This window comes from Nothobranchius furzeri, chromosome 18, assembly GCF_043380555.1.
Source record: "Nothobranchius furzeri strain GRZ-AD chromosome 18, NfurGRZ-RIMD1, whole genome shotgun sequence".
NCBI classification, from domain to species: Eukaryota; Metazoa; Chordata; class Actinopteri; order Cyprinodontiformes; family Nothobranchiidae; genus Nothobranchius; species Nothobranchius furzeri.
The window spans coordinates 19,388,872-19,413,657 of NC_091758.1; the positions used below are offsets into that span (position 1 = coordinate 19,388,872).

A 24,786-nucleotide genomic window follows, 5' to 3' on the forward strand; every position below is an offset into this window, starting at 1 on the left:
GTGCCAGGTGACAGGTCCCTTTTCAAAATTTCTTCAGGAATTTTCTAATTTGGGATTGTTCACCCCAACATCACCCAATCATCAGTTTTAATGTTTTATAAAAGTTATCCGATCGTCGCTCTCAGCCAAAGACTGTATTGGCGGGTAAATCATAAATCAGTATAGGCCCTAAAAACTGCATTTATTCCCCTAATATTAAGTCATGTTCTTAAAAGAGCTGCAGGGGGATTGGTTTCACTAAAACTAGCAGAAAACTGAGATTACAAGTGATCCATTTTATTTATTTATTTTTTGCACGGGCAGCACAGTGACTGGTTAAAAATACAAACTCACTGAAGTGAAGACAGAATCTCATTCTATGCTAAAATATTACATTTAAGTACTTGAAAACTTTCCATGAGACAACTAAATGTAACACGTTCCTGTATGGCTGGACCTTCTATCCAAAGAGCATGCCGTCTAAATCCAGCTAATCTCATTAAGAAATTGAGCCTTAACCTGAGATGACCTCCAGCAGCAGCATGAGTTTCAGCCCATCCCGGAAGTCTTCCTCGATGTTCTCGATCTGCGTTCCTGCTTTCCTCAGGTGAGAGTTGCACCACGCTGTAAACGTCTGCAGGACAAAAAGGACAAACACGATCAGCTTGGTCAAACACTCGTCTCTTTACTCCGTCTGTCCATCGTGAGCCAGATGGGTGTCTAGCTAAACTCAAAGCGGTGAATGAAACGGTGGCTCTGTACCAACGCTGTAGAGGTGTGAGCGAGTTATCCTAGCAAGACCCAATTAAAGCCATCTGATGGTGGTTTATCTACAGACTCACCTCTCAGCTTTCCTCTAGATGCTAACAACTCTGAACCCTGCTCTCTCCCTGTTGTACCAGCAGCACACTGGAGCATTGTATCAAATGCAGTAGGTGTAAAAATCCTAGCATTCTTTGTTATCCAAGCAGAAAACATCTGGAGCTATTTCTGCTGCCCAACAGAAGCTGGCATGATGAGTGGGCCCATGGCGCACCCTGCTGCAAACGCCTCTTTATTAGTTCCTGGGTTAATTACACCCAAAGCCCAAACGCCAGGCTGGAGGAGGACCTGCAGGAGCAGAGCCAGGCGTTTATGAAAGCCAGTACTGTCTCTGACCAGCCTGCTTCCAGCTGCCGACGACAAAAGCCACTTAAGTTGCAGGCAAACCGGCGAGTTGGATTTGTGGAACTTCCAGCATGACATCACGGTTAAATTGGTGCACGGCGAGTTTAAACGGCCACCAGTAAACTCTAGAGTGGAAGGGCTGGATTTCAGATGTGTGCCAATTTGTGGACATGTGGTGAAATCGGAGCGAGTGAAAAGGATTTGGGGGAAACACTGGATAGTGCAGGGATGTAGAGGGAAAAGGCCTGAACATGCGCTGCTTTAGAAAAAAGACCAGAGGTGAACATTTACACCAGGAGCACACCCTCTGTCCTGAGGTACCGTTTTCCTTCAAGGTCGCTCTTGAACACTTGGTATTTGGTCCACCATATGAGCCAGAGACTATGGGTGTCCCGGAATTGGACTACTTGCGGCAGCTGAAAGAATGACTTGAAAAGGTGCATCAGCTGGCGAGAACATCACTGTCGGAGGCGGGAGCCCGCCAGAAGAGGGCGTATGGCTCCAGGGCTCACAGACCATCCCTTGCACCGGGAGACAAGGTCTGGGTGTACTGCCCAACCAGGAAAAGGGGGCTCTCCCCCAAGCTGATGTATCACTGGCAGGGATCTAGGGAGATCGTGGACCAGACCTTTGAGGCGGTATTTCGGGTTTGCTTGCCTGGTCGTGGGCGGAGTGTGGTTCTTCACAAGGACCAACTGGCACCGTATCCACCTCGAGCTCCTGTGCCACAGACTGGAGGCAGTGGAGGAAGCTCCCATCCCCTGATGCCAGTGCTGAACAGGCCAGGGACTTGCCCGCAATGGAGACCGGTGCGTGTTCGGCGCAGGCCTGGACAGTTCCAGGACTCTTTGCTTGACTCAAGCCTGATTTATACCTCTCCGTCTGCGTCAGTGCAGCTCTCCAACAGGTTCTCAGGGGTTGTGAGAGACATGCCCAAAAATTTTAAACATCCATCGAAAGTGACAGACACCGCAAGCTTGTGATTGGTCAGGATGCTGCTTCCTGCATATTCGTCACCAGCACCGCTGTAGCTCTGTTAAAAAGTAAACAGATATTTAGCGGCAGACCCAGAACAGACTGAAGAACGCGTCGCGGAAAAAGTCCTAAAATATTAACATTTATTCATCTGTGAGTAAAGGAGTACAAAATACAGAGCTAATGTGGAGGGAAACAACGGGAAATGTGGGTTAGAGGTGGCAACCGCATGAAGAGGTGGATGAGAATGAAGGACAAATTTGATATTAAGTCTCTGAAATTATATATATATATATATATATATATATATATATATATATATATATATATATATATATATATATATATATAAACACACTAGTAAATACACTATCCAAGTGCAAGTATATAAGTCCAAAAGTTAAGAATTAATGTTGTTTATTACTTGATTGTTCAAGCTACCTCACAGAAGTGATCTGTTGTTAAAAATTAAAATAAAAAGGTAATTAAATAAAAAAAATAAGGAACATTCTGGAACGGTTTCTTCCTTTGCTTTTTTTTATGTATCGAAAGTATCGGATCGGGACTCGATATCGGCAGATTCTCAAAATCAAATGACTCGGAGGCAAAAAAAACCTGATCGGGACATCCCTAGTTTAAAGCAATAACCTACCAACCTATCTAACCCGGTAAAGCGTGGACGCTGCACTGAGAGGGGTGTTTTCCTCACTCAGAGTTCAGTGGTGCCTCAGAGGTGTATCTTTTGTAATTTGGCATTTTTATGCATGTTATGTTTGAGATTTTAACTGTTGAGGCAGAGCTGCAGAAAATGTCAGCCACTAGATTTTATCCTTCAGATGTTCCCACCTTCAGAGCAGGCCAGAAAAATGCATCTGATTACAGCCAGCCTGGTTTTATTTGCACGTGGAAACAAACAGCTTCATCACACCAGATCCCCGAGCTACAGACAGAAACCTGATAACTTAGGTAAAAGGTGTGTAGGGTGTAAACAGCAGCAGCAGAGAGAGAGAGGGTGTGTGTGAGTGTGTGTGTGTGTGTGTGTGTGTGTGTGTGTGTGTGTGTGTGTGTGTGTGTGTGTGTGTGTGTGTGTGTGTGTGCGTGCGTGTGTGCGTGCGTGTGTGCTTGTTTCAGGGACCCAAATGAGTGCATTCAGACAGGTGTGACTATCCAAGGCTTTGACTCAAATGGTTAAAGGACACAGTTGTGACTGAAAGTTCCCAGAAGGAATGTTGGCTTGTTAAACGTGCTGAGGAGGAGGAGGAGCTTGGCTGTGCTGGCCAGGATAACAGGCCCCCTCCTGGAGAATTAACCAGCCCTCCTGGAGTTCCTCAAGCTCTCTGGGTCACTCGGAGGCTGGCCGCAGCTCAGAGTCTCTGCTTCCAGCCACCTGCAGTCACATGACCTCACGTGGCCATATAAGCCCAACAGTCCCAGGACTGTCGGAGTAACTTCAGAGCTCTGGTTAGTCCATCAACAGCCTCCTGCACCGCATGAAAAACCTATGCAATGTACCTGATGGGTAAAAAAATAAAACCCGATATAGATGTATCATACAATGCAGCAGAACACCATTTGTGCATATTTGTGGCTCATCCTGAACGGGTAGAAAATAAATCAAGTGTTAGCTCTACCCTAACCAATCAGGTAAGAGTTTGGGAGGAATGTCCCATCCTGTCCAGAGCGTTCTCCAGCAGGCTCAGTATTCATCAGGACAAAGATAACGCCACCAGCTGGTCAATTCATGGATGCATCACTTGTTTCCAGGAGTAGTCCTGATTTCATACGGAAGAGCTGGAACAAATGTGTTTTACTAGGATCAGTTGTTTTTTGTTTTTGTGCTGAGAGAAGATTCATCTCCAAGGAGACACTCGACGATGCTCGCTACCACTGGGTACCCAATAAAACTCCTTTCAGAGAGGACCTTACCATTAAAAAATTATTAGTTAGTAATAGGGTCAGAGGATGTTTAAGCCCTATCATACCATACCATTTTATTTATAAAGCAGTTTAAAATAGCATGTCAGCTAACCAAAGTGCTGGACATAAAAAGCCAGAGGCTCAAAAACAGAAAAATAGCAAAAAACTAAAGGACAATTAAAAAGCATAAAAACCAAAGCATAAAATACACGACTAAAAGGACAAAGAGAAGAAGTAAAATCGCTATGGCAGGTAAAGGAGAACCTGGATGAAACCTGCTCAAAACACCAATAAAACCAAAAAAGCTACAAAATATTCCAAGGTGCAACTGAAAGAGGGAATGAATCAGAGTTAAGCTAAACAGGAAAAGTAAAACAGTCCTAAGAGGCAAGATACGGCCTACTGGAGCCGTGCGGTTTTACTGAAGTGCAGGGATTCCCAAAGTGTGGTGCGCGCACCCCTGGGGGTGCACGAGCTGCCGCTAGGGGGTGCGCGAGGTGAAAAGTGTAATGGCTGCGGAGCTCAGAGAAGTCTGTCATATGTCACCATTAGCATAGAAACTCATTTGTGGGTGCGCCGAAGAAAAAGTAAGTGGGCCCAATAAATGTAATTGAAAACAAGTATATTTTTGCGCGCACGCGTGTCCTCCACATGTGCCCTAGCTTCATAATAACAATGCGCCGAGCTTCAGCACTCTGGCCTGCGCACGCCGATATGTTCCGTATTTGATCATTTTTAACGGTGTTGGAGGAATCTGAAGGTGGCGAGTCATTCTGGCAGATTGTAATTAACACCCTGTCTCATGCAGGTGTTCTGACGTTGTAAACCTCACACACAGAACATTATGGATGTAACTAAATAACAAGAAATGATTCCCATTCAGGCTATTGACAGCGCGCTGAAGATCTGAAGTTCAGAGTGCGTCTGTCAGAGGTCAGACGTGTTCCAGCGGAACCACGGCTCACGGGTGCACAAGTGAGCACATCTGGGCTGGGCAGAAGTAATTTTACAACATTGGTTTAAATAGCGCCAATAACGAGACGCGGTGACTTGAGCGGCTGTGCCGCGCGCGCGTGCACGTGCGCACACACACACACACAGATTCAATAAGCACGCACGCTGCTTTAACTCCGGTGCGTCGTCAAGACTGAAGGCAGAAATGAACGCTGCCTCCACCGTGATAAAAACTTTTAAGAGGTTATTTTTCATTCAAGGTCAAATTAAGATATTAGCTTCTGGGATGAGTCGGGTCCGCTCCAGCCAGTGACTCCTCATGAACCTGACCACAAGTTCTGTTACTGCAGCATTTGTTATTCCAGTCCGCGTGGCAGCGGATCGCAGATTCAGCCACACCATAAAACAGCAATAAGTCGGTCTGAGGCAAAAGTGAACATCATGGCTATATCTTGTCCCCTATAGACATTTGATTATGCACAAGTAGGTGATCAGCTCAGGTTTACGCAGAGCAGAAGGAAGGAGAGCGCTCTGGCCGCACAGGTTAAACGTTCCTACTTTAAGAAAACCGTTAAATTGCATTGTTTATGTGCTACCTGGGCACTCTATTTAAAATTAAATCAAAGGAAATTGTAATGGTATCGAATGTTTATTAATTACTATTTAAAAAATGAAAGTGATGGGGATTTTTTTTTAACCATATCTGTTTAGCTTGACATCTGATATATGAGAGAGAGAGAGAGAGAGAGAGAGAGAGAGAGAGAGAGAGAGAGAGAGAGAGAGAGAGAGAGAGAGAGAGAGAGAGAGAGAGAGAGAGAGAGAGAGAGAGAGAGAGAGAGAGAGAGAGAGAGAGAGAGAGAGAGAGAGAGAGAGAGAGAGAGAGAGAGAGAGAGAGAGAGAGAGAGAGAGAGAGAGAGAGAGAGAGAGAGAGAGAGAGAGAGAGAGAGAGAGAGAGAGAGAGAGAGAGAGAGAGAGAGAGAGAGAGAGAGAGAGAGAGAGAGAGAGAGAGAGAGAGAGAGAGAGAGAGAGAGCGAGCGCCATGCCCTGATGTGGGGGCTGGGGGGGTGGGGTGCGTCGACATGGTCGGGACATAGAAGGGGGTGCGCGGCTAAATAAGTTTGGGAACCACTGGTGTAGGGTAGGTAGGCCATGCTGAAAAAATGTGTCTTAAGAGCAGACTTGGACCTACTGAGGGATGGAGCCAAACGTACTTGATTGGGTAGAGAGTTTGGGTGCAGCAAGAGAAAAGGCACGCTCCCCCGTGATTTATAGCGGACCTTCAGAACAACCAGTAGCTGGGGATCGGCCGATCGAAGGAAACGTGTGAGTGTGTATGGAGTCACCATCTCAGTCAGATGAGATGGAGGCGGACCATTCAAAGCTTTGTAAACAAAAAGTTAATTCTAAATTTCACCAGGAGCCAGTGTAAATGAGCAAGGGTGGGTGTGATGTGCATGCGTCTGTAGGAATTGGTTAAGAACCTAGCTGCAGCATTTTGAACTTTCTGTAGTCTGCTCAAGGCGGGTGCATCAATCCTAATCAGCACAGCGTTGGTGTAATCCAGGTGGAAGGTAATGAACGTATGAATGACAGATTCAAGACGCGGGAGTTTGAGGATGAATTTAAGCCGTGTGATGCAGCAAAGTTGATAAAAGCAAGACCTGACAGTGGCATTGACTTGTGAAGTCATTGAGAGGTCCGAGTTGAGTTTCACACCCAGGCTGGTGACGCGTTTTAAGACTGAGTGAGGGGAGAACGGGTGCATCTGTAGCACCATATGTGTTGGTGGGGTTAAAAACATGGCTTCTGTCTGGCCGTCATTTAACCGTAGGCAGTTAGAGGACAGCCAGGTTCTGACCTCAGAGAGGCGTTCTACCAAAACAGTAGACGAGTGCTGTTGACTGAGTTTCAGGTTAATTTGACAATCATCTGCATAGAAATGGTAGCTGACCCCGTAATTGGATAAAATCTTTCCGAGAGGAAGCACATCAATTGAAAAATGGGGAGGACCCAGGATAGAACCCTGAGGCACTCCCCACGGAAGTGGGACATTGGGAGAGGAGCACTCCTTGATATGGACTCTAACACATCGACCAGTGAGGTACGATTTGAACCAGGCCAGGGCAGTACCAGTGACTAACACTCATGACTATGGAGTAGGATGTGTGGTCTACGGCGTTGAATGCCACGGTCAGGTCGAGGAAAAGCAACAAAACGTAAGAGCCAGAGTCCGTTAAAATCAGGATATCATTGAGAACCCGAACGTGTGCTGACTGTGCTGTAATTTGGTCTGAAACCTGATGGAAACAGGTCGAGAAGCCCGTGGTCATCGAGATAAGAAGTAAGCTGGGCAAGAACCAGTTTCTCAATGGCTTTAGAGATGAACGGGAGTCTGGCAATGGGCACAGACAGACTGGCCCAGGCCAGGTTTCTTTAACAGAGGCTGAACGACTGCATTTTTAAAGGCTACGGGTAACACACCAGAGGAAAACGGCAGGGACCACCACTGGCAGGACCTCACGCAGTATTTTAGGTGGAGGGAAGTCATCTGGAGAGCTCTCGGGTTTCATAGACATGATTAAGTCAAACAGAGCAGAGGGACACATGACTAAAACAAGGAAACGGAGGACAAACAGGCTCCTCATACCCATCTAAATGGCTTTGTCCTCAGAAACCTGCACCAGTGCTAATCATATTCATTTCACCAAAATCATGGTTAAATCTTATTAACTATTTTGACTCCAAGAAGCACAAACACATTTAATAGAGCCAGGATCCAGTTTGTGATCTCAATCCTTTTGCTCTCCAAATTTTTCCATTTTTGAGACAAATCTGAAGGATCTTAAAACTCAGCCTTGCTGTAAACTGTTATATTGGCTTTTTTATGGCAGACATTTTTTTGACAGTGAGCTAAACCATCTGTGGGAATGATAACTCACTTCTGTTGAATGTCCTGCATAAGACTCAGTTTCCTCGACTGTGTTTCTCTGAGACTGGCGTTCGTGGAACCACTCCTCTGTCCTCTAATGACGGGTTTCTCTCTCATCTGTGTTACTGATTTAGGATCAGCAACACATGGCATCAGCACAACCGACTGACCACAAAACACTCAAACCTTCAATTTCATGTTTGAATTCTAACAACTATAAAAAACAAAAACAACTTGCAAACATGATGCATACATGCGGCGTTGTGGTGCATTTCACGTGAAGCCTGCGATCGTGTCGTCCCTTGTGAACTTGGCTAAGTTCAAAGTGTTCTGAAAACATCTACCGAGTCCCGGACTCTGACGCAGCTGGTAGTGCAGCTTTAGCTAAATCTGTTTCATCTTTACCAAAAGTCGTGTAGCAGAGAGAAGCGTCTGTGGGAGGAAAGGCTGTAAATTCTGAGGGCCTTTTCCTCCTCTCTCTCTGGTCTCAGGCTCTGAGAACTGGCTGTAAAACATCAGGGGTCGAGAGAGGCAGAAACCTGCTCTGCATCAGTTTTACAAAAAGCTGTCCACCGGCATCAATAAATTCTACGGTTCTCCTGCTGCAATCACAGCAAATAAGATCCTCCAGATTGTTCTAGCAGCACGAACACAACAAGAATATGTTGCATCATTAGGTGAAAATAAAAAGTTGATTTTATGTGTGAGACAAGGAGCTAGAAGGGGTAAACAAACCCATTCTGCGCAAGATAATATTCAGCTAACCCCAGACGACCTATAAGCTAATCTGGTTATGGATGACTTCAACGTGCATCATCACAAAACAGAGTGCAGACGAGGAAGATAAAGAAAAAAATAAATTTCACTGGCTCCCCCTAGTGGCTGGCTGCAGGATGAGTTTTAAGCCCTGCCCCCTGTAAGTGAACAAACGGGATTCCTCCCAAACAAATGTCCTGAATGAAAAACTGAGTACCTCCAAGATCAGCTTTCCCAGGTGATGATTTCTATTGACTCGTGTAGTTCCGTTGTAGGTTTAATAGGGACACGTTACACCTCGTAACCCTCTCGTGGTCCTAATGGATCCCATGGCTAAATCACCGACCTGGCTGAACCCTCCCCGGTCACTCGAAAGGACAACGAGGGGCTAAACAAGTTATAAAAGTTCTATGGTTGATGCAGTACATTATCAGTACCTTCCAGAATGAGCCGTTTCAGGTCTCCGTCACTTAAATGCAAATAAGCTGTTGCTGGTCATGCCCACCCATTCCCTGATTGGTTCCTATGAGGTGAGAAGCTCATGTATTAAGGAGGGGCTTGTAGAAGAGCTACTGCTCCTCCAGTGTAGACAGGTGAGGAGGGGTTAATTGCTTTTTAAACCTGATTGTGACGTCTCAACAAGGGACAGCTAGTAGCTAATTATTTATGACACCAAAATCAACAAAAGGGATCAATAAGTTCGAAAAGACATGTCAAGCACGGTGCATTATAGATACAACCCAGCACATTTTTGGATCAACCTGATGAACTTTCAGTGCCTTAGAGGAAAAAAAACCTCAAATTAGAGTAAAAACCTCTAATTAAGCGGGTACAGAATTGCCTAATATTCATCATCTCTGATTTAGTTTTCCCCTCAGTTCATGGATGCATCAGGAGATGAAGGAATCAGACCTTTTTCAAAGTCTGCAAACTCACCACCATTGAGCCTAGAAAAGACATCTCCAGGAGCAGATGAGTTTTCTTAGAGGCCCAGTTCATTTGACTTTCAGCAGATCCGTTAAAATTGACCAAACTTGGTATCAGCAAGTCAGGGATGTACAAGAATCACAATCGACACATGGCTTAACCTCTTAAGAAGTGGGATCATCCTGCAGCCAGTTCTAAACTCCAGATTATAGCAGACTCGCTTTAAAAGGAGAACTTTTTTTATTATTATTTTATAAGATTGAAAACTTTTTTCCTCCTTATCCTTATTTAGACGCCATCAGATGGGTAAAAAGATTTTAAAATATCAGAGTCACGTCGGTCTACAGGCACTGATGAAGCTCACATTCATCTATTTAAGCTAGAGGTCACCCTTTGCTGCTACAAATAATAAAACGCTTCTTTCACAGTTAAGATCTCCCATATAAGCCACCTTCTGCCCCTGCTTCTGGGCTTCTGCCCACCTCACTCTGCTTCCAGTCTCCCTCCACGTTCTTTCCCACCCCATTAATCAACTTCAGTTAGGAAAATATTTCCTGCTTCTCTGCCAGTTCCATATTAGTACAATCCTCTCACTGAAACAAGCCAGCTCTTGAGAGCTGTCGGATCCGAGCACTCGAGCAGGCGGACAAGTTTGGGAAAGAGAGGAAAGGCAGACGTCGCTGGCCGAGCGTCTGACACAGGAAGGGGGATTTTAAACACAGCAGCCAGCTTCTCCGGCCTCTCCCATCCCACTGAAATCCCAGAATGAACTGAAAGAAAAATACTTTTCCGATGCTTTGTCCAAAATTGTCAACTAAGTTGGTAAAAAGAGCCTTCAGGAGTCTGAAATCTACTTATGGTTTATTTTTTACAATCAAATCCACAGTAAGAGAAACCCCATCACCGCCCTCAGCTGGAGCTCTAATCAGAACCAATACCATCAAGATGGGCTGCGGAGGAAACGGGCCTGTGTGCATCCCAAAGCGTCTTTTCTCTCCAGTTAAATCGGTTTCTGCAGCACCATTTTCACTCCTGGGGGCCAGAGAGCTTGTGAAAAGGGTTTAATGTGCCAGGAAAACTAAGCTGCCAACAGCTTCCTCCCAGTAAAACACCCAGATGTTTTTGTGTCATGTGATGGACCGGGGCACCGCAGTTACCCAGATAGGCTCACCAAGAGCTTGCTCAGATTTAAGGCTGCACCCTGGAGGGACTGCTTTGGTTTTCTCTCAAGGGCGTGTCGCTTTGGAAAAAGCCTCTAGTTTTAGTTCCAACTGGTTTTAGTCAAATCTAATGGTTACATTTAAAGACCAAGTTCACTTGCTGTTTTCCAACACATTTGCAGCGGTCTCTAGAATAAATGAATGTCTTGTGAGTCGATGTCTGTGGTGAAAGAGGTCTGGTGTTCCTGTTTCAGGAACTAGAAGGGGGGAGCAAAATACAGCAGGATTAAAAGTCATATTTTCTGGCGTTCGGATATCTCGCCTTTCATCTTCCAGCAACACAACTCTACCGGTCAGTGCGTTTGCATGTGTATTTAAGACTATCCAAAGTAAACTGGGAATCTTCATCCTAGTTTACACGTATGTTAGAAAACCAACCTCTCAAACAAAGTTGGTTCCACTCCGGTACAGTAGGTGGCAGTATTGTTCTGGTTAGTTTGTAGTAGCACGAATAGCAAACAAACGCTGGCGGAAGTGAAGCAGATGAAGGTTATGAAGAACAGCAAAGCTGCCGCACTGCTACGTACTTTACAGTTTGATGGTTTTATGTGTGTTACTTTGTGGCAATTATATTATCAGACGGCCACTTCTGCGGTCTCACCACTTCTAGAAGTTGCCTGAACCAGCTTGACCGACTCGTTCACATGCAGATGCGGTCATTTTCCCATCTCAATTTCTGGGTGCTTCCGGACCACTAATCTGTTTCCATGCATTAAAAATTATAATAAACACATAAAAACAACAACGTCAGTCTGTTTAGGGCAACAGTTTGGTCTTCTGAAGCGCAGGTAAACGCACCGACAGTTTGCTTTGCAACGTTGATGTTTTATCCCCACTAATAACAAGACTGAAGGAGTTCTGCTGAGTGGTGGAGTTGATAGTGCTAATGGTTAGCTTCTACTAGCTAACACGTTCTCTACTCTCTCCTGGACACTAACCCTTCTAGAGCTGAAACAACTAATCGATTTAATCGATTATAATCGATTATTAAAATAGTTAACTTTTTTAGTCATCGATTAGTTGTTTAATAATCATATTTTACCGCATAAAGTCTATTTTTTACCACAATCTGACATCGGTTACAATCTGTTAAATTTGCCGCCAGTGTGTGGCAGTAATGAGCCACTGATCTACCAGTGGAGCCGTAGAAGAAGAAATGAGCCAATAAGTGCCCTCGGTTTTCATGACGTATCACGTTACTGACGCTCATCTTGCTGTGAGAGATGGCAGATCAACAAGAAATAGGGAAGAAAAATAGAAGCGACAAAACAAGAGAAACCCCGGACAAAAACCTCACGAGTATGGGAGCACTTCACTAGATGCCTTGAAAAGACCGGTGACCTGCAAAATATGCAAAAACCATGGCACGACGTCCCTAAGTGAACATTTGAGACGAAAACGTGGGGGCTGATGCAGCAGAGGAATGTCTGGTAAGTAACAGAAAATAAACAAGCTAACGCAGATCACATTTGGGACTTAGTGTTAGCTGAGTTCGTTATAGTGGATGTTAAACATGTTTTTTTTGCCGCGTCAGTTTACGGTGTTCTACTTCTGATTGACTAGATGCAATCGTGAATCTCCTCCGTGTTGTGAATCATGCGCTTGCCAAATTTAGCACGTCTGTTTATAAGAATGTTCTCATTAAGAGAAAAACGGCACAAACCCATAACTATGTTCCTCATTCAAAAAAGGACAACTCCGCGGTGAAAAATATACAGACGAGCTGTGTCCAGGTGAATATAACGCGGCATAGTTGTACGCTTTCAATTTTTAAATACAGGAGAAATTCAGAAAGTCCTTTTTTTAACTATTAAAAGGCTGTTTTACTATCTAACGCCGTAAAAAGCCTCACAACACATTTTTGTCAAATTAAATGATCACTGTATATTGTTAATTAATTCAAATAATGTAATATTGATTTAGTGTTGTAGTGTGTGTGCTGCTTTATTTTATATGTGTACTTAATTCAGTTTATTTGTGTTTCTTATGCAGAAAAAAACAAGCAACGATGGACAACTACATGGGGAACAAGACACTCACCCCAGCAATGCATACCACTTACAAACTATTCCAGATTCTACATTATTTTTTATGGAATTTACCTCTTATATTTTGATGCCAAAAAATTATTCTGGACTGATATTTTGCACTGTTTAGCTCATTTTACACCACTGACTGTGTTCATGTGCAATAAAATAGATTGCAGTCAACTGCACAATTCTCTTATGTTTTTCTTTTTCTTAACTGAAATGTATTCATCACTTGTATAGGTTAAATAGCTAAACAATAACAAACCGATTAATCGATTAATCGAAAAAATAATCGACAGATTAATCGATTATGAAAATAATCGTTAGTTGCAGCCCTAAACCCTTCCTTTCCACCGGAGCCGTGACGGAGCCGTCAGCAGCACGTTACTGCAGCAGCACATCATAGCTGCTGATAGGAACCGCTGTGGTCAACAGAACCTTTTCCACCAGCAGCGCTGTTAAGCAGCGCGAGTCGGCCGCGTATCAGGAGCAGCATGTCGCGGCCCTTATGCACCGGTTCTATTTTCTACGCGCTACGCCTCTGAAACGGGTCAAGTTCGATATTTTTAGGGAAGGAAAGACAGGAAATCGGACGCGGAAACAGAGCAAAGCTTCCCGAAAATTTCAGAATAAAGAAACGTACTTCCTTCCGGTTGCTTCACTTTAAAAAAGTTACTTTGCGGCTCCGTGAGAAGTTATCACCTAGCTAGCGGTCTCCTTTGTTTTTCAGGTCCGTATTGGCGATTATAAAACAGACAGAACATAAAACACAAACCTTTTGGAGCCATGTTGTAGTTTTCTCCTGATTGTTGTTGTGTTTACTGACGAAGTCACTCGTGTGACTTCGTGCTCCGTCGGTGACAGCTGCTACCCTGCTGCTACGCGTCTCTGGTGGGAAGAGCCAAGCAGCAACTTACACGAGCAAGACGTGCTGCTGACGGCTTCGGTAGAAAGGAGGGGTAAACCAACAACAGCCTTCCCCGTCTTGAGCCAAGATGGGTGAGTCCATGAATTCTAGTTTTCATTGTGACACATACATCTGAGCGTTTCCCCGGTCTGTTGTCTAGCAGAAGCTAATGCAGAAGATAGGTGTAGAAGACAATGTTCATAATCATCCTTCATCTGAAAGTCAGAGTAGCCAATTACATTAAAAAATAACAAGTAAATAAAAAACAGCCAACTTGCTCTTGAAGAAATGTTCACTTTCACTTAAAAAGGCTACTTATTTTCATGCATTTGTTTCCCAGCATCCCAACTCAATGGCCTGTGTGACCTCCATCCATCCATCAAAATTTTGGAAAGACTGTTTATTCATGTGAACAAGGTCTAGACTTTCAGCTCATCTAAAATATGGAAAACTAATGTGTGAGGTTTAAATGGTGGAATGGATCAGGTATCTGTGCAGAAGTTGACCAACTCCAGTCATTCATCAGATGTTTCCACATCCTCATCAGGTGAACTGAGAAGATCAGTGACAGTCAGTGACTTGATGCAATTTGCTGGGTTCCTTATATAGGAAACTTTGTCTGATTGGCTTAATGAATTGACCTGTATTGGAACGTTTACTATGTGAAGTGCCTTGAGACGACTCTTGTCGTGATTTGGTGCTTTATAAATAAACTTGAATTGAATTGAATCGAATCATTATCCTGACTTGTGGACAGAATCCAACCCAAATTCAACCATGTTGTGTACACCAACAAAAAAAAGGGACACGCCCTCTTTAAAGCATGGATAATGTCACGTGTTGGACAGGAACTCAGAGGGTAAAAGAAAAGATGGGTGGACCATGTAGACCAAATAATCTAAGACTAAAGCAAACATGGGCTCAACGAAAAGCCCAGAACTGGGTCTGCTGGTGAGGTTTTGGTCTACAGGAACAAGTAGAAGTAGAAAAGTTGTAAAGGTGAAGGATCCCAATCTTCTTGCAGGAGTCACACGGCCTCGCTCTGATTTTGCTCAAAATTTAAACACGTTTCCTCAAAAACAGCCCCAGAGCTGCTTCTGGAGTCTTGAACCTTCTGAAAACAGTTTCTGAGAGACCGCTTTGGGAGCAGCTGATTAATTAGATGGCAAGTAAAATGACAGTTCGTTTAAAGTTGAAACAAATGCTTTGTGACTTAATTGCAAAAAGGAAATTCATGAAACAGTCACACTTTGTTGCACTTTAATAAACTAGAAGAAGAAACACCCACAGTTCCTGCCTCAATTTATTGCAAAAGATCAGAAATGAAGAGCTGAAAGACCATAATCAGCTGATACGGGTTTCAGATTCGGAGTCGATGATGAACCGGAGCAGGACTGATGATGGAGATCCACAAGAGCCAACTGATTGAGAATCCCATCACTGGGAACAGCGAGGAAAAGTGGCTGGTGCAACAGGCTGTAAAACACAGATCGTCTCTCAGAAATAAGGAAACGGGAGCAGAAGAAGTGTAATGGATCTGCTTTCTGCCCAGAGACAAACTTTCAAGGTGGATCAGATTCATCTTTCAGCCAAATAGTCTTAAATATTCCACAAAAATAATAAGTTGGTTTATTTGTAACATCCACACAACTTCCTGATCTGAAATCCTGACCATTTCACACATGAGATAAAAACATGTGTACTACATTTTAAGCAGAAGTAAATCTCTCCCGTCACCCTTCAAACAAACGTAAACAAACACAGCTGGGATTCCCAGGAGCAGCCCAGCGGAACAACAAGAGCCGCGCCTCCATCCATCCTCTCAGAGCGAGTCCTGGACAGAAACAATACCACCTTTCTGCCTGCTGGACCTGGCAGAGTTACAGTCCTCACACGGATCTCTCTCTCCTACAGAAGAGGGGCTGGGGGGGCACCATAAAGGTCAGAGGTCATCATTCATCTCCCTCTGTCTCTCCTTTAAAGATCACTGGAGGAGAAAACACTCAGAAGCTGCTTTTTGGCTCAGAAACACTAGAGGAGGCTCAGCTGACGTGTGGTGTTCTGCTTTTACTCACTTCCTCTCTGATGAGTTTCAGGAAATTTTTTCTTTTGTTGTTCTACCACAAATTAGGTTTAAAATGTAAACATTGTTTTAGTTTATCATTAAAACTACAGAGAACACCCGCAGGTATTTAGTTCTTTTGTTATTTTTATCTTATCATTGGCACTATCGTGTTGCTAGTCAGAACTCGGAGTGTGTGCTGGGTACGAGCTCTGTCACCACCACATGTGACAGGAGCTGGAGCTGTAAAACTGCAAAGAGTCTCCCTCCAGACTGAAGAGGAAGTGCTCCTTCCAGCAGCTGTGATGGAGAGTTTCAGCCTCTCAGGTGGGGCCTCCATCCAGTCAGCCTCTCAAACGGGCCGTTGCTGCCAAGTGCCGACTCAGCGCTGTCATCCCATTACATTCCCGCCTTGGCTGCTGCTTCAGCACACACGCGCGTGAGGACTGCGTAAAGTCGATGCACAAACATGCTGCAGAGAAACGCTGAAGTAATCCTCCAGCACTACGTGCTGCTGGAGCAGAGCAGCTAAAGAGAAGCAGCCATTGAGACAAGCCCTCTGATTATCGACCGTCTTTTGACCCAAAGCATCTCTGATGAATATTCATGTGTGAGCGTGCTACAGAGGAGTCAAAGTGTGGTAATAGCTCATCGCTCCGCTCTGCTCGCTTAACAATGACAGGCTCGTCTGTGAAATACCCGAGAGAACCCGACACTGGCTGGCTGCTATGGCAACCGCAGAAGCCTGGAGACTCGCAAACAAACAGCTTGGCTGCACCGAGGCTCTAAAAGCCCCCCTACACACACAAACGTCACACACACCCCACGCAACACAAGTTTACAACCACAAAAACGTCTGTGACGGGCACAGTTCAACACGTAATCTGCAGCCTGTGGTCAACTGGAACCACACGACTCGAACTCTAAAGGATCCCACAGAGGTCATTTGGAAAATCTCCGACAGGATTTGGGAATGTTAGTAAAGCAGATTTCATTTTTACAAATAAGAACCCAGGATGGACGGATTGTATCAAGGATCTAGAAATGCTCCCATCCAGCTCCAACTTCAGTTTTAACCTAAAAAGACCCAAAGTGAAAAATGGATTCCAAGCAGGATTCTCATGATAAATGCAGCTGTGCTTCACATGAAACCAACCGTTTCTGCCTAAAGCCGTCATGTTTCCCGGAAAAACAAAATATATTCAGAGTGACTCACATCAAAGTAGAATATGAAGGTCGTGCTGACCCAAAATAAACAGAAAATTATCAGAAAACTGACCACGTCAGTGACAAATGTATAAGGACGCCAAAATGATGCTGTAAACAAAGGCATGCATGGCCTGTGTTCCATTTATGATGACTAAGAAATTATAATCCGGATGCTATCAAGACTTGCATAAATATTCTTCTCTTTCTATGTTCTGGAAAAAACATCAACACCATTTTCTTCACTCCTAAAATCTAACCATCCATCTATTCCTGTCTGATGAAAACATCGTTTTTATGGTCCAGTGTTTTAAAATGACACCTTTTTCAAAATAAAAGTTCAACAGGAGGGTTTGATGAACCTTCACAGAAGTAAGATGCTTTTATCGTTGTAATCCAACCAGTGCAGAGAAAATGGCCAAGTGTCGTTTCAGGAACAAGTGATTTACATTCCCACCAACTGCATACAAGATGCAAGATGTTTCCAAATTTGGCAAAGTCAAAGATGAACCGGTTAGCCTCTGATGGATGTATGACAGGAACTGATAAAAGGACACAGTCGTTCGGCTGATATCCAGCAGACAAATGGGATGCAAATCCGTGAGCAGATGCTATTCAAATGAAGCTCTGCTATAAAAAGAGCTGCTGAGCAACCGGGCTCTGGTTGTGCATGGTCCTGGTTCAGCAAATCTGATCAGGAGCGCCCCACGACACAAACTGAAGCTCAGGTTACTTCATCGTGGCACCGGTATTGTATTTAAATTTCATCACTTCACTGATGTCATGCAATCTGTAGCGTTGTAAAAAGGCCCCCCTTTTCTAGAGGAGCAGGTTTTCCCAACTTGCTTTCACGACTCAGCTCAGCCATAAGTCCTGAGTCATGTTGGAGCAGTTTCTGACAGCAGCAGGATGCCAATCTAAACAGGAGGATGTGCTGAAGCCCTCCTTTAGTGTTCCTGAGTCAGCTGAGGCGGGGTGGGCCAGCGTGGGTGATGGGAAGCTCCCAGACCTGTCGTGGTGCCGGTTTGTGCGGGAGCAGCGGTTTTCACAGCTGACCATCACCTGACTCAGAGAAACGCTGAGCAAGGAGGAGCGATGCTTCTCTCAAACAAAGGACACTTTCAACACAGGAACACAGCAGCAGCAGCAGCATCCTGTTGAGGCTGCTGGATGCGTGTGGTCCCTTTATGTCCAGCAGACAACAGCTTACATGTAGATGTCATTTTTTATCTAATTCTCAAAATTTTTATTTTAGCAAAATCGTCTCTTCTGGCAGCTTTTAATGCCAGGATCTGAAAATAAGATCTTAAAAATGTAAAAAAGTCATCAATGTTGGGTTCCATTTCTTGAAATGGTATGTAGAGCTCAAAAAATTTGTTGAAAATTAATCATATTGACTCAATTAAAGCCAGTTGTGTGTTTTCTAAGGTGAGTTAACTGTGGCGGCCACCTTGGATTGGGTTGAATTAAATCTAGTTGGCCACAGATGTACATTTCATGATATTTCTTTTGCTACATTTTTTTTTAGAATCAACTGTGGTGTCCATCTTCAATGGTGCTGACACCTAGATAACCTAGATATGTGGTACATGTACAAGTTTGTTTCCAACTAGCCATCTGGGGCTAAAGCTCCTAGCTTAATCAAAAGTACATTCATTTGTGGAGATTTTCAAACTGAAGCAATTGTGAATTAAATTTGGGTTTTAGGTGCCAGATACCTGGACCAATCATCAATCGGCATCTGTTTGGAATGCTTGAAAGTATTTAAATCTTTGTAGAAAACTCCAGAATCCATTTACTGCATTGTTATTAGGCACAATTAATGTAATTGACTATTCTGTTTGGTGATTTTTGTAATTGAATTGTGTTGCTTGGACAAGTCTCTCTTGGTTAACGGAAAAAGGATGGGCATTAAAACCAGAACATCATCCGCGGCGTGCCGACTCTAAATGATGGGCCATAAAAGTGGTCAAAACCTCGTTTTAGTGAAAGACTTTCTTCAACCCAAAGGTCTAAAAACCACAGTTGAGTTATCACATGATTTTTAACCACGTCTAATGGAAATCTAACGCGTTGCCATACAGAAAACTTTCACTAATAAAGGAGATGGAGGACGCAGGTGCAGTGTTGATGTGTCAACTACAACATACTCTTCATCAGTTCCACATAGGAGTAAAACAGAAGTGGGGGCATTTTCAGTTAGGAAGGAAACATTAAGGGGAATGTGTTTCAGGAGGATGAGAACTGGCAACAATCCAGGTTTTAGAGGACCTAAAGCAGAGCTTTAAGTGGGCCGGTACACACCGGTACAAACTGGTAAACACCACCAACACTTTCAATTTTACCTTTGGTGTACCGGGACTTCGAGGCGAACGGTGGTTTATCTTGCCAATCATCAAAATCCCCAGAATTACAGAAAAATTGTGGCCTTCTTTTAGGTGTAAAACACCTGTCAGCACCCCCATCCTCAATTATTTTCCACTTTAAGCACAGAGAGCGTAATGCAACCTCTCAGCTTGGTCAAAGCTGGACAACAAAAAGCGCTCATGGTGCTTATGTCACAGGAGAAACCACCACTAACCCCTTCTGGAGTTGGGTCAAGCTGCTGCTAAATCCCATAATACACTCTGGTTTACCTTCAACTCTACATGAACAGTTTGTACCTGGTAAATAACAGCTGAAATAAAAGCTGGACACACACCCTAACATCATCACAGCTACCAACTATGTTTAGCTGCTAAATTAAACCTGTAATGAAGCTGCTTCGCATTTACCATCAAGAGCTTTGGGCGAATGTAGTCAACGTAAAGCAAAAGAATACCCAGGTGATCTCTTTTAAATTCCTTCTAATCAGAATAAATATCCTTTGGTTCTCATTATGTTTTAGGATTAGATGAAATATCGTAGCAAACACTATTTCATCTCATTTATTAAACTTAAATCAAGTTAGAATGTAGTGTGTGAGTAAGTCCAGCCTTGCTGCTTCCAAAGGATTTAAGAGGGAAAGTATCGACCAGGAGCTGCTAATCTAATTCACTTGACTGATTATCAGTGAGCACAAGCAGCTCTACCAGTGTGTGTGTGTGTGTGTGTGTGTGTGTGTGCGTGCGTGTGTGTGTGTGTGTGCCAAGGGAGAGAGACATCAACAATGACTTGAGCTAAGCAACTGTTGCCGTCTGTCTAAACTATCCTACAGAGAGAAATATTATTCACAGAGGAAGCCTTTTCACAGCCTCCTCCTGTTTACCCTGGCATGGACGTTCCAGTAAGTTCACCTCCAGGTCAAACTGCCCAAATCTCAACAAAACCACAAAGAATGCAAGTCGCATCCGACACGACACAGACCTCAGGACGTTGAACATTATCATTCACGTGCATTAATTGTCTGAACAAATAAACGTTTGGAGGGTTCATCAGAAGGAAAACTGATATAAAAGAAGAAGATGACATGGATTCATTTAAGAAAACCCATCTACAAATGAAACCACTCAATGTCTGCAGCCAATCACTGGACAGATGACACCAGAGTAGAGATGACTGTGCTGAGGTGCGTTAGCAAAAGTATTGGGACTCCCCCAAATCAGTACATTAGAGGGTTAAAGTAGAGGAACTTGATTCTCCTGCACAATCCTGAAAGGACCCCTTAGGGGTGAATAAGAAAGGGGACCATGATCCAGACCTAGTCGTCACATCAGTGCCCAACAGTGTACGGCTGGAAAAATGGTCAGACTTTTATGCAAAGTCTTCTCAGAAAAGATGAAGCAGTTATAAATGCAAAAGATGGACCAACTCCACCAGACCCATGAGATGCCATGAAAGGTCGCATACAACACTTTTAGCACCATGGTGTGTTGGTCCACCTCATTATTTAGGGGAGTTTGAACTTCTTCCATGCATGCATGCATAGTTGCAAGCCATTTTAATTGTGCCATACAGTTTATAAAGTCATTTGCTATATTAATTAATTGCTAAAAAAGAATATATTTCTGTAACTCGTAACTTTTGTAATGCCTTACTCCCAGCAAAGCTCCTACCAGCGACTGAGTCGACCAACTCGTCCAATTTGCAGAAATAAATATTAATCAGTCTTCAAGCATGAACAAAGTTAGGTCATGCAACAAGAAGACAGTGTCTGATATAGCAGCAAATCTGCAACAGGGGAACAAAATAATCAAAGAGCTAATCATTCAAATGAACAGATACAGAAGAGCACAGGAGCTCCAACGAGGCCACAGCCACTGCACAATCAGCTGTTGTTTCTCCCACATTTGAAGGTCCAGACAGCAGCCGCAGCACATGCCAGCACTTCACACAGCGCTCAGCACTCTGCTCTAAGGGCTCTCCATAACACAGTCACAAGTAGCGGACAAGCCCTCCCCTCACTCTGGCTCATCAAGGACGGGGCTGTCAAGGTGGGGGGTGTCAGTTACAAATTATAACCAGATCTACTGTGAGCACCATTGACTGTTGGCACATTAAGTATCCATGGGAGCATGCAGGCTAAATCAGGCAGAAATCATGCAAAGAGAAAACACGCTGAATAATTTAAATGTGTGTCAGACAAACAACACAGTCATCAGCGTATACTTGAACTTCCCTGCAGCAATCGACCCTGACCGTGAGCTCTGATGCAGAAAACGATCAATAACTGCCACCGAGTGAAATTCATACGTTCAATAGTCAACCCACAAAAGTATGACTGCAACACAACAGAGACCCCCCCCCCCCCCCCCCGGCCTCAATTCTCCCCCCCTGTTTTCCAAAGACTCACTAACACAAATCAATGCAATGACTTACAACATTCTAGAGCTCGCAGGAACATTTGTCTCTATGCACTATCTTAAACCTTTACATGCTTACTTTATCTCACTCTGCTGATCCACTGCATTCACTTCAACTCGGTCTGAATTAGCCCCAATTACACAGTGTAAATAGAGCCCACAGAAACACCCTGTCCTTTTTGTTCAAACGATGTAAATGTTTGTTTACAGCAGGCAGAGCAAACAGGAGTGACGCGCGCCTCCCTCTGTGTGGAGGTTTCCTGATGAGGCAGATTTCAACATGCACACACTAAAGCTGAGGATTTTATGAGCCTTTAGAGTCACTAAGTGCAACTTAAAATGTACTTTTTGTGTAAAATAGATTTTTAAAGTTGTCGGTCGAAACTTTTCCTACAAACAGAATATAAACTTTTGAATATTAATTTAATCAACATTTGGTTTGCAGCAACTAAAATTAGAGTTGCACTTCAGTAACATCTTGGGCTTGATTGATTTTAAAGATTGACGAAACAGAAATTTTAGTGTTGGTTAGTCGAGGGATTGGTTTATAAAAATGTTAGTTTTTTTGTTTTGTTTTTTAAGAATCGAACACACCTTGCCACACGACACTCAAAACTACAAGTTAAACTCTAAATAAAAATATGCTAAAAATGTCATTTATTTCAGTTATTCAACTAAAGCCAATATATGAGGTATACTGATTGGATGCAACGCCACAGGGATTTGTCTGGGCTATGACAACATCTTAGCTCTTTCTGCAAAGATGAACTGAGCCGAGACTATTTTAGTGTTGGCTGTGGCAGACATGTTGAATGGGATAGACTCCATAAGTTGATTATTTGTAGATCAACAAAACAGAGAGCTAACAGATGCTAAATGGAGGAAATGCTTCTACTTTTGTTAATTAAGCATCGTCGCCAGTCATTTCAAGGTTAGGAAAGCATCCTGGTACCTAGGACTGTTCGGAACATCAGGATGCTGCAGCATTGTGGTACCTTCTAGTGCTGGCAAAACACACATAGCTTCACTTACTGAAGGGCAACTAAAGCTTAGCATTTGGTGACCTGTTGCTTCAGAAACAACAAAAGTATCCAGCTCATTAGCTTTGTCCCAAACTGAGAAAGAAGTCATTTTAACATGATTGCTGCTGACTCTAGGTGTACATTGTGACAGTGTCCTCCTGAACACACTCCTTTTGTGCAGAAGTCTAAAAGCTCCTCTTCCAGTCACTGCACCCGCTCACCCCACCCCCCTCTCCTCACCTTTCTCCCTCTTGAGCTCCACCCACTACTGAATGGGAAGGTGTGCCTGCTGCCTGCTTTTACCACAGTATCTGTTTACTCAAATACCTTTTTCTCCACCTATGACAGACGCACTGCAGCTGCTCCTGTGACATGGTTTACAGCCAATACTCACATGTTCACACACACACACACACACACACACACACACTCAAAGTACAGTATAAACACACAGAGACACACATCCTCCCCTTCTTTGGCATCAAAGAGAGGCTTTACAGAGAACACATGCGGCTGAAAATGCTTGTGGTTTGATTAATAGCATTAGCAGTGGAAAGATGGGACTACATCCTTCCCATGTGGTGCAGGAGAGCGACTCAAACATGCAGACAGATCACCTATAAGCCCGACTCTGGCTTGTTCACTATTAAAAACATGTGACTGGAGAGCATCCTGGCTCCACACATGGGAAAGTTTTTTTTTAAACAGTTTCCTCCACAGGAAATGTACCTTGACCCCAGAATCTGAGCCGAACGTGTAGCTAAAAGAGTGCATCAACAAACTTCTAAACGAGGATTTTTCTGTTTTGAAAACCCCAAAAACAAGCACGACGCTTACATGAACTCAGAATCAGACAAATTAAGTCAATAAACTCATTGCACAATGCAACACTTTGAAAGGCTTTTAACAAAAAGCTCTTTTGTGAGTGCTTTTCTAAATTTGGAGCTCCAGGCTGAGAAAATAAGCTATGCAAGAACTTGCATCAGGCCCTGGCATTTGGAACCATTCAGATAAGAGCCTGGTAATTGCTCACATTTGGCTTTTCAAACTGTGGTTTCCTAAAAACTCCGATGTAGCGTTCAGTTTAATGAGGTCAACAGAGCAATCACAAACCAAACTGCTCAGGGAGCAAAATAGGAGCCATGGTGTGAAAACACAGACAGATATAAGTTTTATGACTGGGTTTAACCTCAAAACTGCAAACTTATCACCAAACAGAGTTTCAGAGCTCCTCAAGCAAGAAGAAGAATACAAAATATCTGCTCTGTATACATTAGTTTGGTGGCTGTGTTGCTTAATTCAGACATTTCCCCTTTTAATGTTGGGCGGACTGCTCAACAGTCAGTAACTTGTCTGGAAACCATTATTAATCCATTTTAGAGCATCCTGGAGTAAACCAGCAGCCTTCCAATCAGATCCACATCAGTAAAACTTCATTTACTTGTCAGACATGAAGAAGCTGCAATTTCATGAATCCTTCAAGTAGACCAATTCAACTTCACCGCTTTTCATAATCCATCATCAGCCGTAGCCAATCACCAATCAGGATAAAGATGTGATACAGAAGCTCCTACAACCAGCCGAGTCCACCATTACTTTATGACGAGACGTTATTTTAACTCATGCCAGAAAATTAACCATGGATGTGCTGCAGCCTTCATGCAAAGCTAACCCCCACATTAATTTACCTCAAGTCAAACCTGCAAGATGAAAACAAGTAATGTGACTTCAAGCAGTTCAGGTGAAATTCATGTAAAGCAGCTTCATGTGACAGAGTGACTTGGAATAAAGAAATAAAAATAAAAGAGGTGTCAAGATTAAATGCTAAGTTAAAGCAGTGGCAGCTTGTTCTATAGGGGGTGCTAGGGCGCTGCTCTTACAGACGTGAAGGGCGAAAAGTTAAAAATTTAATTAAATCTACAACACATGCAAATATTTCGCATAAACGTGTCAG

General features: G+C 43.6%; 1 protein-coding gene across 5 annotated transcripts in view; it reads right to left on the reverse strand.

Annotated features, from left to right (window-relative positions):
- actn1 (actinin, alpha 1) overlaps positions 1-24,786 on the reverse strand; it is a 74,554-nt gene that overhangs the window by 34,046 nt on the left and 15,722 nt on the right. For all 5 annotated transcript variants that reach the window (XM_015969176.3, XM_015969173.3, XM_015969175.3 and 2 more), the window contains exon 2: positions 499-613. In XM_015969176.3, coding sequence (XP_015824662.1) covers positions 499-613 — 115 coding nt within the window. The remainder of the gene's footprint in view (positions 1-498; positions 614-24,786) is intronic.